Here is a 17,179-nt window from a genome sequence, read left to right on the forward strand (position 1 = left end):
CGGGTTAAGGAGGTACAGAAGGTGCTCAGATAACCGCTTTGCATTATTGGTGAGTGACATTTAAGAGAAAGGAGCTTGTGACTGGAATATTATGGAAATCAGCATGCAGACTATATGCAGTTAACGTATTTAGGGTCAACATTAAAAGCAATAGAGTCATACATTTTTTTCCATTGAAATCTGACCCAGAGAAATCGGCGCACATGGCAGTGCAGAGCCACAGGTCTGTGAAATTGTGCAGATTAAATTCTTCCTTCCTTTTCCATCCCGAGTGACAGAAACTATGTAAATTCACTTGCACCACATAAATCTATCTCATTATTTGAATAGGGCAGCGTCCACAGTTTTGTGTGTTTGTCTGCCTACAAACGATGGCATAGTTACTATGGCATGCTTGTTCCTTGCTACTTGAAATTTGTAAAAGTTTGACACTGTGGCCAAAAATATGGACATCTCCGTTTTAAATCACTTTTTGCTGCTGCCTTTTATATTGTAAACAACACAGTGTTATTTCACAGCCCTTATTTTGCTTGGTTCATCTTGCAGTCTCTTCTCGATTGCTTACATAATGACTTTTTTGTTACTGTACCTCTGCTTCCTTGTCTCCCTGTGTAAGGCCTCGTCCAGGGTTATTGCTTGCTGGCGGAGGCGCACTGAGGCTGAGGGAAAGCGGGTGCTTTCCCTGGTCTTAGACAGCGCGCCGTCCGGGGGCGTGTCGGGGGCGTGTCGGCGGGCGGGCCAGTGACGTCACGGAGCTGGTTCGCCCTCATTGGGCGAACCGCTCACGTGACCGGCCCTGCGCTCCGGCAAGTGCTTGAATTTAAAATTTACTAAAGCCGCTCTCATTGTGGCTGTTGGGGCTCACTGGTTAGTACCAGCGTGCCTCAGCATGCCCGAGGCCTAATACGGCAGGCATAAGATGATCTCAGACACGCTGTTAGAGAGGGTTGGGGTTCCTTACAATGCATCTGATCTCAGACCCACTATTAGAGATGGTTGGGGTTCCTTACAATGCATCTGATCTCTAAACTAAACGTAAGGGAGCCCACCGCTCAGCATATAAAGTAGATATTCTGGTATGACTAAGTGGGTACATCTAACGCTGCGTCCATAGTTATCGCGACGGCGCACATGATCAAAATGCAGTGCCTCTATGAGGCTGTTCTTAGAGCGCGCGACCGCAATGATAAGCGTCGGTGCACGCGATCCCCGAGAAGACATACATTTAATTCTGCCACGCGACGGCTGGGTCACGTGAGCGGTTCACCCAAAGAGGGCGAACCAACTCCGTTATGTCACGGCCACGCCTCCCGTGCGCCCCCGTCGCGTCTACCCAAGCCACAAATCGCTGCAACTAAAAGCGTGCGTGTCACCACCATGGACGCGGCCTAAGGGAAAATGGAGAGCAAAAAGGGATACCAACAGGGGGATGAGAGAAGAGTCATTCAGTGCACAACAACCTGGGAGTCATAGTAGTCAGAACAGAAAACTGACCTTAGGAATGACCCTGAGGTATGTGGTAATTAAAAAGGATGGATAAGATAGTCAGTACCTAGAGCGAAAGCAGTGATACCGCATGGTCTCATGAGTGAGCTAGGCGCTCAGCTGCTTGGCGAGACAAATCAATTTGATTTGGCTGCTCGCTGGCACGACACGTGAGCGGTTCGCCCAATGAGGGCATACCAGCTCTGTGACATCATAGCTGCGCCCCCTGACACGCCCCCCAGCGCGCAACTAGCTGCCAGGAATCGCCCAGCGCCTGAGATCACGACGTTTGAACGCCAGCGAGCGCCCTCCCACCCTGGACGAGGCCTCTCTCCCAATCTCTCTAACCCTCCCCTCTCCCCTCTTCTTTAACTCTCTCACTCTCCTCTCTAAAAACTCACTCTCCTCCCTCTGCTCTAACTCTCTCATAATCCTCCCTTCAACCATAATCCTCTCTTCCGCCTCCACCCTTACTCTCACTCTCCCCCTAATCCCCCTACTCCCCCTACTCTCACTCTCCCCCTAACCCTCTCACTCTTCCCCCTTACTCTCCAACTCTCTCTCTCTCCCTCCTCTCTCTCCCTCCCTCCTCTCTAAGACCGCATACATAGCCTTTACTTGCCACGATCTGTGTCCTGCAGGGTTGCGCAATGGGCGTGGTGAGGGCGTGCCGGGGGTGGCGTGCCCGTGACGCCCAGTGAGCGGTTCACCCTCATTTATTTATTTATAAAATGTTTTACCAGGAAGTAATATATTGAGAGTTACCTCTCGTTTTCAAGTATGTCCTGGATATCATGATTTAATAAATATTTTTTATTTTTGGAAGTCACCCTCCCTCTTTCATTTCTATTGGTGGTGCGTCACAGTTTCTCCATTTTTCCACTAAGGGGGAAGGAGGACCCCATGCTGTGAGCGACCTGTGTAAACCTGTGTACCTCAGGGGGTCGTCTGAGCATCCGACAAAGTAGCTAGCAGGGACACAGGCAGGCCAGGAAGAGGCACTGGCGTGTGCTGCCTCCTTCGCTGACTCAGCTCTGATTAGTGACGTCAGCGCGTCTGAGCCGATGCTCACATTTCACGTGGTAAGACATGCTTTGTCACCGGAACGAGGAGGGGGCGTGGCCAGGACGCGCTTATGCTTGCCAGAAATAACCCCTCGAGTGCTGGTAGAGTGCTGGTAGTCGTGATCCCTGACATGCACAGATAGTCAGTTCAGGAGCACAGTACACCAGCTGAGAGCACATTCATGTGAATATACAAAAATTAAAAATCATGGGACACAAGGTCCAAATAAGAACAAACTAAAAACCTAGAGAGAGTAAGTAGTGAATATATATATATATATGTGGTATAACCCAGATTGACTGAGCAGAAATCACCAGAGGGACTGTGGGTAAATCGTATTTAGACAGTCATCCCATCAGTGGAGCCTATCTAGATGAATAGGGAAAAGATAAAGCTCTCATTCAGTCCATGTGGGGTCAGGGAGTGTAATTGATCCAAAGAGAATGTAGGTGGATTTACCAATCTCTTATCCCAATCCCCTTTGCGTGGAGATAGTGAGACATGTTCTATTCCACTAACCTTTACGACGCTGGTATTTCTATTATGCATACCTAGTAAGTGCCTCGCAATTGGGGTGTCAAGGCCATTCCTGGTCGAACTTACATGTTCCAAGATCCTGGTCTTTAGTTGTCAGTGGGTTTTGCCAACATACTGCTTCCCGCATGTACATGAGATCAAGTAAATGACTCCTGTGGTTTAGCAGTTAATGAAACACTGCATGTCACATTGTGGTTTTTTTTTTTGGAGTCTGTAAAATCTTTGTGATCATAGAGGTGCAGGCCTTGCATCTCCCACAAGGGTAAGAACCAGTAGTTTTATTTACAAGCCATGAAATCGTTGGTGGTTCAGCAAAATGACTGTGAACCAGCCTAGCTCTAAGGTTGGAAGCTCTTCTACATACCATGGTAGGCTGTGGTTTTAACACCTGTTGTAAATCTGGGTCTTGTAGCAACACATGCCAGTGGTTCTTTAAAATGTTTGTGAGATTAGACCATTGGTTATGATACGAGCCAATAAATCAAATAACTTTCTGTCTGTCCTTGGGATTCTTCCTCTCATGCCATAGAGGGGAAGTTTCTCCTCATGCGCAGAAAATATTTCTTACCATATGGCCAGGATGATAAATATCCACCCTGAGGAGGCTGTTGGTGGCAGTGTAATTTCTATAGATGGTAGTCTCTAGATATCCCATCTCATTCCTTGTAATTGTTAAATCAAGGAAGTGTAGCCTTTCATTACTGATTTTGTGTGCCAGTCTGTGGTTGTGTGTGTTCTCATTGAGGGAACGAATAAACTCTAGTAAGAGTTCTCATGTGCCCTTCCTCAAGATCAGAATGTCATCGATGTACCTGCCCTACATCTGATACACTCTATATATTTGTAATTTATCTCGTTTAAGACAACTGTATCTTCCCACCAACCCTGGTAGAGATTTGTGTACGTAGGGGCATAAATAGTTGCCGTGCCCTGGGTCTGGTGGTAAAGAAACCGATTGAATAGGAAATAATTCCTTGTCAGGACAAAATCAAGAAGTTGAAGTGTAAATGTACTGTGTGGTTGAAATTGGTATTCTCTTGAATTCTAGAAGTGTGCTATTGCTTTCATGCCTATTTCGTGGGATGTGCTGGTATAGAGTCCCTCTACATTAAGGCCAACCATCAGACTATTTTGGTCGATGGTGATCCCTTCAAGTCTATTAAGGACATCTTTGGTGTCGCAGATGTAGAAAGGAGTGCTGTCACAAAGGGGCGTAAAACCTAATCAATGTACATACAGTAGCGACAAAGTTTATTCGAGCAAATGCCGCTCGGCAGGATGCTTGGCGGCAGCGTGGAGAAGCGTTGGGAAGCGGCTCGTTCGCGTGACGTCGGTGACGTCACAGTCAAGCGAGCGCCCGGCTTCCCCGGCTTCCCAGGCTTCCCCGGCTTCCCCGACTCCCCTGAAGGTTTGAAGTGAGGTAAGCGGGGGAGCGGGGAATCAGAGGGGCACAGCAGGCGCAGCTAGAGGGTCGGGAAGATGTTTAAATTGCGCGCGGATTGGAGGGGGGGGGGAACGGAGGGGACGCGGCTGGATGCGGCTGATGTGCTGACTTTCCTCAGCACCAGCCGGAGTAAATCCCGGTGAACCGGCGGCATTTGCTGCAATAAACTTTGTCGGTGCTGTACTGGCCTTTTCTCTAAAATTGACAATCCCAGAGACAATAGGTCTGCCTGGGAGAGGCAATCGATTCTGATGTATTTTGGGAAGATGATAGAATGTGGCCAGTTGGGGAGTTTTTACCAAATTAAATTCATACTCCTGTTTGGTGGTCACTTTGGTATCTAAATCCTCCTGAAGTATTTTAATCCGGTCTTTCCTGAACTCCATGGATGGGTCACTTGTAAGGATCTTGTGACCTGACCGATCCAATAGTAGTCACATACTCTCCGTCACATAGTCCTCTTGGTTAAGAATGACAAGTTGTATCTTGGACAAATTAATGCCTTGAGGCTTATCAGGTCAACCAGTATCTATCTCCCGTGGTCGTCTTTTCTTGTTGTGACCCTTATATGCCCAGATTTGTTTGTCCCTTATATGTATTCCCCTTTCCTCTTCTAATCTTCACCTTCCTTGGAAGGGCGGCCAAAGCGACCCAGGTCTAAAAACGACACAGAGGGGAATACTGTTGGGATCAGCATCTCTCTGGTCTGAACTGATGTCCTTCGTATATTTGGTCTCTATTAGAGAGGGTTGGGGCTCCTTACAATGCATCTGATCTCAGACACGCTATTAGAAATGGTTGGGGTTCCTTACAATGCATCTGATCTTAGACGCACTATTAAAGAGGGTTGGAGTTCCTTAGAATTTCACAATTTAATTATAGGGTTATGTAAACAAAAAAAGGGTGTGTGTGTGGCGATCACGCGCATTTTAATTGAAACTTCTTTGTCTTTTGTCACTGTTTTGTCACAGATATTGTATTTGTGATGGTGATGTTTTTAATTCAAAATCAAAACACAATGTCAGTGACAAAACGCAAAGAAGTTTGACTTAGACACCTCTGTTTTAGCTATTTGCACTTCTATATTTATACTAACTGTGAATTCCTTGTGTTTGTGTGTTTGTCTCTGTGTGTGTCTCTGGGTGTGTGTGACTGTGTGCATGCGACACTATGTGCGTGCGACACTGCGTGCGTGTGACTCCGTGTGTGACTGTATGTGCGTGTGTGTGGCTGTGTGTGTGACAGTGTGTGTATGACACTGTGTGTGTGACTATATAGCATTGGGAAGGATTGTGCCAGTGACCTTATTGAGAAGGGAGGGGGCCTACCTGTGCAACAGAGAATTTTGTGTGAGGCAGGCATAGGAAGGGGTCTAGGCAGCTGATCAGGGAAGCTGCACCCGACGTCTGGTGTTCTGCGCATATGCACGGCGCCAGATGGTCATGCGCATGGTGCAGGCTGCGTCATTAGTGCGCATGCGGACATGGGCTTCTGCGTATGCGCGGTAGGGTTTACAACCTCCTCTTCTGCACATGTGTGACTATTGGCTTCTGCGCATGCGTGCCGTGGCCACAACCTCTTCTTCTGCACATGCGTTTAGTCTAACCTCCGTGCGGGCTGGAATGCTGATTTTATGTGCATGCGCACACTCGACAGCTGCGCAACAACGGGCGCACACCCATTAGTAGCGTGACGTCACTTTCGTTAAGGTGTTGTGTTACAAGGCAAGACATTTTTCCCATGAAAACACTGTAGGCGCCAGCAAAGAAGTTTCATTTCAAAAAGGTTGAAGTCTACTGTTCTATGCTGCATCCATATATACAGTATAAAGAATACTAATTGCCAAATCTGTCTTTCCCTTCTTTTAAACCCTAATAGTAAAGAGAGATTATTGATGGGGGAGGGAGGTGCATTTAAAATTCTGGACAATGAGTGGCGTAAAACTAAAGTCTGAATCCAACCACTTGGAGGGCCTAAATCACTGGCAGTGAGAGTTTTAAAACAAAACAGATGCGTTTGTAACCCTCTCTTAAAATGTAATGGGTAACACTCACACGATGGAATGTTTGGTTCAGTGAGGCTCAAAACTTACTGTACCTCTCCCATTACTTTCTCATTACCACACAAACTACATCCCCTAATTGTAGGTGAGGTCATGAAACTGAACTGGGGATGTGATTTGAGATGAAAAAAAGAAAGGAGAAAATGGCTCAGTCTATAATTGAGCATTTCCTAACTTTCAACCCCAGGAGAGCGACCTATAATGTTCTCTTTGCAAAGTTTTTCTACGGAACAGAACATGACTCATCTCCGCCTTTACACAAGTCTGCCTTCCAAATAATGTGCACCTGTTTGAACAGTCCCATTTGAAACGAGCAGATTTCAAAGAAAAGTGAGAGCATAAAAGAATCCTTTAAAAAATAAAAAAAAAAATAAAAAAATGTAGGCTGGGCTATGTAATGCGATTTCAGTGCCAAGTAAGCATAAAGCAGATCTATGCGGCCCTCTGTTTGCAATCTCTCTGTCTATACTGAGTTATGTCTATGACCTCAGGTAAGATTATCTATGGGAAACACAATGTTCTCTTCCTAACAGTGCACCATTTGTTTACAAGATGGTTTCTTCTTTTTTTTTTTTTTTAACCACATTTAAATTTATTTCTTTTTTGTGCCGGCGGAAAATAAATGACTTAAAACAAACCTACACATTGTTTGACGCCCTGAGCCTGTCCTGAAAAAACCTCAGTGGGACGTACACAGGATATCTCTGCTGTAATGGAGAAACCTTTTAATGTTTGCCCAGGCGTGTGTTTGCTGTTCTAGTTCATATCAGAATTCAGGCAAATGGTCCTTGACAGTGAAACAAACCAGTTAAAAACTACAGTATTAAAGATGGCGTTATGGAGCGAGGCATGGGGGGGAAGAACTGAGAAAGCCAAATTGTCTACCACATGAGAAACAAACATGGTTTTCATGGCGTTTCACACTATTAGTACATAGTACTTTCAGTTATTCTCCTTTACACCAAACCAAGTCTGACAATTCATCGTATCGCTGAAGTAATTTGCCTTATTACTGAGCTTGTGCTTCAGTCCACAGCTTTGCAGAATGAATTGGTTAAGTCATTTGCCACTGCCGTAAAAAAAACAAAACACGCTACTGCTGTGTAAATACCATCAACGGCGTTGAAGATTAACAAGCCAATGCACAATTTAACCTCACTTTTCAGAGGACTATATGTTTATGATTAAAAGAGAGGTACTGTCATCCAGTGGAGAGGTGGAATGTTAATCCATCAGCATCCATAATCAGATTTCATACGCAGCGGCCGAATATGAAGCGAAGCAGGGAATTTTTTTTATAGTTCAAATGGTCAGGACAACTCTGCAGGTTTTCTGCTATAGCGTGGCTGCTGGTATTATAATCAGGAATGCAGACATGCATTGAGATTCCTCACATGCTAGCTACCAAATAAGCAAATAATACTATCTTTGGGATAACACTTTTTATTTCTTTGTGTTACTTGAAGAATAGTAGATCAAAAGTAATAGTTCATGATGAAAACTTTCCTCAAGGTAAAATAGTACACGGGGAATAAGAGCAATTCTACATACAGCCCAGCCCCATTATAAGGCTGTGCTTGGGGGTCACATCTCGTTATAAGCGGATGGCATTAGGATTTTTCTTTGCGCACGAGAATTGCACCCCTCAGGGGTACCGTGGCCTCCGGAGGGGGAGAGCTGGGTTAACTCTCCCAGCTGTCTCAGGCCCGGCTGCGCAGCGGCACCCCCACGCAGGAGTGACCTGGCAGCAGCAGCAGCAGCAGCAGCAGCAGCAGCAGCAGCAGCAGCAGCAGCAGCAGCAGCAGCACCTGACAGCTCTCTCCTCTCCCTGCTTCTGCCGTCAGTTTCTGGCTGACAGGGAGAGAGGAAAATCAGTGCGAGAGGCCGCATGTTAGGAAGATCTGCATGGTACTGTATATACTCTATATATGTATATCACGTGTTCAGAAGAAAAAATCCAAATTACGTGTGAAAATTGGGAGCCACGCTTGCGTTATCACGTTATACGCTGATTCGCGCTGTAACGGATTGCATAATAACGGGGTTGAGCTGTACCTACAATAAGAAGAGTCTCTTGGACGTAACATGATATTGTCTTGCTGATAATTGCGACCGCTTAAACCGACTTACCACCCTAATGCTCGCTAACTTAATTCAAGCACCATTACTGTGGAGATGGATTCTCTTCTTGTTATTAATATAGCTTAGAGCAGGGGTGCGTAAACTGGGGGGCGCAAGATTTCCAGGGGGGCAAGGCGGTTGCCGAGGCCACGCGCTCTTTCCCCAAGGCATTTAAATTAAATGCCGGGGGATTGCGTGAGCCCTCTGCAACTTCCCTTACCTTGTCTTCAGCGACGCGTTGCCATGGCAACGCATCATTTGTCGTGGAAGACAAAGTAAGGAGGGGGACAAGAGCAGGCAGGAGGGCACAGACTGAAAAGTTTGTGTACCCCTGGCTTAGAAGGCAGTGAAGTTGGATACCACACCAGTTCGATATGACAGACTTTCCAAGGGTTTGTGTTTTGGGGTTATTTTGATTTATAATTTTTATATGCAGGAGAATTAGCTTTTGGGGTCGAGCAATGTATATAGAGATACTTATTCACATTCTTTAATGTATTATGTTTTCAGAGTTTAGTACAGTCTCTACAAGTACATAGCGACTCCAGAACATTAACCTTATAATAGGTCTTATTGGTCAAACCTCATATATTATAAATCGGGTTCATTGATGGTCTAATAAAAGTTATTGAAACCTACACAGAGAGTTATTGATAACTACACCGAGGGTTATCGAATCATACGCAGAGTTATCGATTCCTACGCAGAGCATTATCGATACCTACACAGAGAGTTATCGATGTCTACACAGAGAGTTATCGATGTCTACACAGAGAGTTATCGATGTCTACACAGAGAGTTATCGATGTCTACACAGAGAGTTATCGATGTCTGCACAGAGAGTTATCGATGTCTGAACAGAGAGTTATCGATGCCTACACAGAGAGTTATCGATGCCTACACAGAGAGTTATCGATGCCTACACAGAGTTATCGATGACTACACAGAGAGTTATCGATACCTACACAGAGTTATCGATACCTACACAGAGCGTTATCGATACCTACACAGAGCGTTATCGATACCTACACAGAGCGTTATCGATACCTACACAGAGCGTTATCGATACCTACACAGAGAGTTATCGATGACTACACAGAGAGTTATCGATGTCTACACAGAGAGTTATCGATGTCTACACAGAGAGTTATCGATGCCTACACAGAGAGTTATCGATGCCTACACAGAGAGTTATCGATGCCTACACAGAGAGTTATCGATGACTACACAGAGAGTTATCGATGCCTACACAGAGTTATCGATACCTACACAGAGCGTTATCGATACCTACACAGAGCGTTATTGATACCTACACAGAGAGTTATCGATGACTACACAGAGCGTTATCGATGCCTACACAGAGTTATCGATACCTACACAGAGCGTTATCGATACCTACACAGAGCGTTATTGATACCTACACAGAGAGTTATCGATGCCTACACAGAGTGTTATCGATGCCTATACAGAGTGTTATCAATGCTTACACAGAGCATTATCGATGCGTACACAGAGCGTTATCGATGCCTACACAGAGCGTTATCGATACCTACACAGAGCGTTATTGATACCTACACAGAGTGTTATCGATGCGTACACAGAGCGTTATAGATACCTACACAGAGTGTTATCGATGCCTACACAGAGCGTTATCGATGCGTACACAGAGCGTTATCGATACCTACACAGAGCGTTATCGATACCTACACAGAGAGTTATCGATATCTACTCAGAATTCCGTTAACTGCTGGACCAATAGTCTTCAGGACTTGTTTGTGTTCTTTCTTTCATCGGCAGTTATCTATCTGAACGTGGCAATGCTGCATTATATATTTATTGCTTAATGGTACTGAGTACTTCAACTAAGCCGAATCTACGCAGACAAATTGCTGCAAGAGGGATGTGCAGTGCATTGAGGGCCCCTCTGCCAGCAAAGGCTTTACATAAGTGCCAAGCCACAGGTACATGACTGTAGAAGTGGAGAGGTTAGCCCGACGATCTTCTGCAAGTTGAGACTGAAAGAGAGAGGTTTGTTGAGCTGTGGCTTGGCTATTTTTGCATACCGCATCTCTGGTTTCATCCTCCTTGACCTCCCTTCTACATTTATCACCTCTTAACCCTCTCACTGCTGGAGTGGCCTGGAGCGCGTTGCAGTGTATGTAGGGAAATGAAAGGCAGGGCCAACTAAGCATCACTCCAAGTTTAAAGGAGCAATTCATGATTTTTTTTTATTACTGGTTTCTACCATATGTTTGAATCAGGGGGTCACCGGTGCTGAGCCCCCATTAATTTCAGCACCGGGGACCCCCTTCTTTCTGAGATACAAACCTGCAAAGTTTAAAGCTCCCGTGTCACGTGGGTTCAGCTCTGGAGACCCCCTGCTTCAACCATGTTATCGCCAGCTTGGTCTGCCTCTTTAAGAAGCGCATTTCCTTCTATTGAAGGAACATTGTGTCTTCCAACACAGAATACTTGTAGTAAATGACAAAGGAGGCCATACTGTACCTGTTACAGCACAGTGTTCTAAATCATGAACCAGCCTGTAAAATTAATCAGGCAAAAACCTAATAATCGTAATTAGTGGGACGCACATCTGATTCTCAAACTAAGGCCCAGATCCACAAAAGGTTGCTACGCTTTAGCATTCCTCAGCTCCCATTTATAGGAATGGGAGGGAAAGCATGCTAAAGCTTAGCACCCTTTTGTGGATCTGGGCCCAAGAGGTGAATCACGATGCACTATCCTATTATAGCTGCCAGTCTGAAGCCTTGTTCTCTGTCCCACATTGTCCAAATCCAACATGACAAAACTGTCTGTGGTGTATGCCTGCAGCATGTGTATAGCATACTTGTCTGGATCATTGAATGAAACACAGTGTTGTAATCAGCTAGTTAGTTTGTGTTGGACGTTCGACACTTCTAAAGCAGTCGGGCCCATTCCCTTATATTATTTAGTTTTCGTAGAATACTATGGATGCTCTTTCCAAGACAAAAACAGCAAAATGGTTGAGTTCCTACATTTCTCTATTTTTTATTGTTGCATTAACATACAGCACCATGGCTAGAAAAATCCACTCATCCACTCATCCAGGACGGGTGGAAGATTAGGGATGATGAATGGTGCTGAAAAGACGAGCTGCCAAAGAACCAGGCAGAACCAGAGCTGTCAATCACCGCTCTGCATCCCAGTCGCACCCTGCAATGCCTCGCATTGCCCAGTGCTATGCAAGGCATTATGGGACAAAGCTGTATCAACATCAAAATCGTACTTTAAGTAAGGGTCTGCTCTTTAACCCATTGAGTGATGGGTTGGTTGTTGATACTAAAAATACACATGTGGGTATGATCAGGATGATCAGCGTGCACAATGGGATGATCAGCGTGTCTTGGCTGCTAAACTGGTGCAAACACAGCACCAGACTGTGTTTGTTGAATAAATCTTGGAGATGTTTTGTGTACTAGAATTGCCCCAGTTAGGCAGCTAGGAAACTGAAATAATGCCATTGGGTTATTGTGCCATTAGAGCTTAAAGCAGCAATTTTGGTTTCTTATTGCTTTTAAATCTTACCTAGACCAGGTGATCCATCTGGTGTCCAGCCTACCCCCTTCCCCCTCCCCCCGGTTCCGGAGGTATTTGTATTTTTTTTTATAGTCGATTTTGACACACAAAAAAAACCCTACAAATATAGCGACGGACTACCGACATGGCCGCCGGGGTTACTAATAGGGAACCACAGCGGCATCTCCCGATTTTGCGGTTTTTCTATTAACTGCTGGAGCAAGCCCTGACCCCGGTGGCCATATTGTTTCCTCAGCTTGCCCAGTGGAGAGCTGGTCCACCGCGGGCTCGCCGTTCCTGAACTGGAACTACCCAGACGTCGAGGGACCAATGTTGAGCTCCAGGGGACCACCCGGTTCAGGTAAGACAAAATAAACCCAAAACACTATACCAAAGATGAGGGCTCTAACCCTTTCTTGCTGCCAGCGGGGCCTGCAACGCAGTAATTGCAGGCTCCTCTGGCAGCGACAAGGATTGACAAACAGAGTTAAGATTAACACTACCTACTGTTTGCTGACGCTGGCCTACACACCGCTCACAATTTGTAGACCTGAAAAACAAAATAAACTGATTAAAACATCAGAACATGGTATCTTGTGTAGCTGGGCCTCATGGTCCGGCCTGGTAGTGTCTGTCCCGATGTATGTTTATCCGTGTGTAGGCCGAGCCCGCAGTCGTGTTTTTTCTTCTTCCCCGAGCTCTAATGACTCAGATGTCATAAATAATTTGATGAGCAGGTGGGGGTTATTAGCCATGTGCTTCACTTGCTAATAGCTCCACGCAGCCTTTTTCTAAAGTACTCTTTCAACTAAGGAGGCATTTCTTCACATAGAGTAAACAGTGCAGCACAAAAGCCCCAGTTAGATAACTATCCCAGGGTTTGAAAAGCTGCCAAGCAGATGTTGTTATTGGAGCTAGCCCAGGCGAGATTGGGTAAGGCAGATGCTAGATGGGGGAGGCTGTGCTCTGCATCCATGCTTTTCCCCTGCAGTGGTTGGAGAATGCTGTAGGAGTGGTGGCAGCATGCTGAGGAGAGGGGAGGAGGGGGAGGGGGGGGGGGAAAGAGGGGACTCTTCCCATAACCCAAATACACTCTCCTTTCCGTCTTTGTGTCTTCTCCTCAAATCCCACCCTATAATTGCAAATCTGCGAACAGAGAGCAGTGAGGGGGCGGGAGAGGGAGGACGTCCTGCTAAATTACCCATATGGGAACGAATCCGATGTTCATCCAGCAGTCACTGGCTTCTGGTTTGTATTAAATCGCCTGTGTGCAATTTTCGAAAGGCCTACAGGGACCCTGCTTCATACCTATCAACTTATGTAATGAACTGTACTGTGCTGACATACACCAGAACTCGCTGGTCCTGCTGCATAACTGCAGGCTGTGCTGGGGCACATTTTCCACAGAATATAGTTTTGTTTCCTGTATAATGCTTACTGTTCCTGTGAAAATGTAACGGCCCATTACAGAATACTACATGAGACAAGGCACATGTATCACAGGCTCAGGAAAGGTGTTCTCATAGTCTTTCACTTTAGATTTGCTTCAGCGTTTCCCCATAGTCATTTTTTTTTACTGTAGAAAAAAATAAAAAAATAAACCTATAGACATTTTTCATTGATAAATCTTGTGGGCTATTTTGCTGCAGCACAAGCCTGGAATAAAACATTGATAAAATCTCCAGCCGCTCCTATATTTAGTTAACTAAGCAGAGTTTTTTTTTTTTGTATACAGATTACAAATACAGGTGAAATCACGCCCTAGTTGCTGTGGGGGTTACACAAAGCTGTGAATACTCTTATGATCAGACCATTAGGCACCCTGGAGTTAAGACATCATTTGGTTATGTCACCCATTGAGGCAGTTGGGCCCTTCTTACCATGTGTGGATAACAACGTTCCTTTCACTGTTTTCCAGAGTTGGAGATCTCCGACTGCTAGGCCTCTTCAATATAATGAGAAGTGGAGTAACACACAGTTAACAATGCATCACCTTCCATCCAAGTGAATGGAAGGTCCTGCACGTTTAGCCGAGTACTAGCTAGCCTGCTCACCACCATATTAAATAGCTCTTCTTCCTATTACAGTTCAGTGCTGTGTGGATCCTTCTCTATCAGTGACTGTAGCAGATTATTATTTTTTTAAACCAAAGCCATTGTCAAACTTATTTTCCCAACCCTTATTGCAACTTTACATTTGATTTACATTATATAATTTAATTTCCCTATTGAGCAATTCTGAATGGAGTATTTGGTTCTGGGGAGGCCTTTCTAAAGTCTGCTCGGAGCAGAGCGTTTTTATCTTGTCGTTAATGTGTGCAGATTGGCACCCTAAAACAAAACATTTCCATTTGGCAGGAAGCGAGGGGTTGCCTGGAATGATCAGCCTTCTTCCCAAAGAAGTAGAGACTTAAACAACCCAGTAATTAAGCTCACACGTTGGAGTTCATTCACCCATCAAGTGCGTCTGGTGTCGTAGTGCCATTTCACTAATGCCCTTGGCTGTGACCTCTGCCCTGGCGTTTATCTTTCCCTGGCTTGGAGACCTTACAGTGCACTGCAGCATCTCTCTGGGGTTTGTAAACAAAACTGAGCACAGTTCAAAAGTCACTCTTTGCAGGAAAGTGGCATTTCATTCTAGTCCCCGCTTTGTGCTTTGGTATCATTTGTAGGGGATCCATACTGGGACTTCAGTGACCAGTTGTGCAAAGACACTCCGTATTGACACTTTAATTTACCCCCTTGCTGTAAGAGGGGCCTGTAATATATTGCCCAGCAGTAAAGGGGTTATGAACATCTGATGATCATAAACGTTAACTGACTTTTAACGCTCTGCCTGGAGGGGATAACTTAGTAGATTTGTTAGTAAACTAATAGTTCCAGACCTGAGAGGTAACGTACAATTATAAGGAGCTGCCTATTGTAAAATAAGGTCTTAGGCCCAGATTCACTTATGGCTGCTAAGCTTTTGCACCCTTTAATTCCCATCCATTTGAATAGGACTTAAGGCGTGCTAAGGCTTTGCACCGTTTAGTGAATCTGGGCCTTAGTTCTGTTTCACATGGTACAGCTCCTTTTAATAAGATGTACGCTGTAAGTATCAATCCCGGAACCGTCACATGATATTGTAGATATTACAGAATCTCGACCTAGTATAAACATGGTCAAGCAGAGAACGTGAATCCACGAATGGCTCACAATCCCTTTGCAGCAATGTCTGTTTAGTTTTTAGCTTGTTCTACATTTGTGTACTCAAAGAAAAAAAATGTCATAGCTGAAAATATTAGAGGTCATGGCAGCTGTACTGAACGCATAGTTTTCAATGCTGCGTACGGAGCCCCATACTAATGAGCGAAAAATAATTCTGATTACCTGAGCAGAGGTCATTCACCACCTGTGTAAATACTGCATTCCTTCCTGGCGAGGTATGCGGAGTTAATCAATGTCTGTAGAGTGGAATGGGAATAAGGCTTACACATACAGATGTAGTGGGCGTTATTACGCCAGCGGGTGCAATAGTGCATTAGCCCCGCCCCTTTTTGACACGCAGCTAATCCATGTAGAACGGTGGCTGTTCCCGCTGGCGCTTTGCATGTCCCCACTACAGCGCACCAGCGGGAATAATAATGGCTGCTAAGGCTGTGCTACACTAAATGGGTGCAGAATATGCATGCATGTGTACTGCTGTGATATGAGTGAATTAAAGCTTTCCGCCATCTGACATTTCTCATTGTGGTCTAACAGCACATATTCCCTGCCAGTCTGCTACCAAATTATAAAACAAATCTAGTTATTTCAATACAAGTAAAATGAATTGCCCAAGGTCGCACAAAGCTGGCACGGGGTCTGCCACGTCTGAGGGCTCTCCCCCGACCACAAGACTTTTTGTGCGCCACGCCGTAACTGTTGCATTTGTTTAGCGATGACAAAGGAAACGCTCTGTGTTTGTCATCTGTCGTTCTCCGTCGAGATATTCATTCTTTTTATGGTTGCTTCCTGTCTTTCCTCCGTTGCTGGATTCGACTTACAGAGTTAACTCGAGGACAGCAGAGTGTTCGAAATAAATCTAATTTTCTGCCTGTTACTTGGCAAAGATGTCTGGCACATCCTCATCGAGTTCCTCTTGCTTTGGAATGTATAGAGTTCCCGCTGTGTGTGCTAGGTCATCTTACTATAGGAGAAGTCCATATGGTGTGCCTGGTGCTGTAGGAGTACTTGATTATCTGCACATTTCAGACTAAAATGGAATCCATGATGGACTTTTTCATATACATTTTAACAATACCTTTGCATGCCTAACCCTTTTCTTGGCAGTTGGGCCAGCGAAGGGGTCTTATCATTGTTAACTTTCTGTTTTGGGGCTGTTGCACTTCAGGGATATCTGATTCACAGTATTGTCCGGAGTACATTGTCAGTGTTGGTGTCAGTGCACATTGATGCATATGATAAGATCATTTATGAAAACCCCCTGGCTGGAAATGTAGTGAAATGAACTGGTGCAAACTAAAAGAGGAGAATTACATAGAAATCTGGTCCTGCTTTTTGCACCAGTTTTGCATCTGGCACACTTTGAGGAACGGTCCTGTCATCTGTTACCGAGTATTCTATAATACATTGGTAATGATGGACATAATGAGCAGGAATCCGTATGCCTTTCACTAGCTGAAAAGCATGTAGTGAGTTGGAAGTAAACACGATCCCTAACATTAAATGGGATTATTTTTTGTACTTTTATACAATCTTCCCATCCTTCAAATGTAGGAACGGGGGAAAACATAGCTTTCATTTATTTAATTGTATTTTTTTACAGACTATCACAGGACTCTGCCTCCCCTTGTATAACTAATATTACAGCTAAACATTGTTTTTTTGGGGGTAATTCAACCAGATGTTTAAACAATATGGCAG

General features: G+C 44.9%; 1 protein-coding gene across 9 annotated transcripts in view; it reads left to right on the forward strand.

The window, feature by feature from the left end:
- Positions 1-17,179, forward strand: part of NFIB (nuclear factor I B) — a 455,016-nt gene that overhangs the window by 254,790 nt on the left and 183,047 nt on the right. For 6 of the 9 annotated variants that reach the window (XM_075595945.1, XM_075596019.1, XM_075595955.1 and 3 more), the window contains exon 3: positions 12,529-12,633. The exons of the other annotated variants lie outside the window; for them this stretch is intronic. In XM_075595945.1, the coding sequence (XP_075452060.1) occupies positions 12,529-12,633 (105 nt within the window). The remainder of the gene's footprint in view (positions 1-12,528; positions 12,634-17,179) is intronic. 9 annotated transcript variants of the gene reach the window in all.

Source organism: Ascaphus truei, chromosome 1 (genome assembly GCF_040206685.1).
Source record: "Ascaphus truei isolate aAscTru1 chromosome 1, aAscTru1.hap1, whole genome shotgun sequence".
Taxonomy (NCBI): domain Eukaryota; kingdom Metazoa; phylum Chordata; class Amphibia; order Anura; family Ascaphidae; genus Ascaphus; species Ascaphus truei.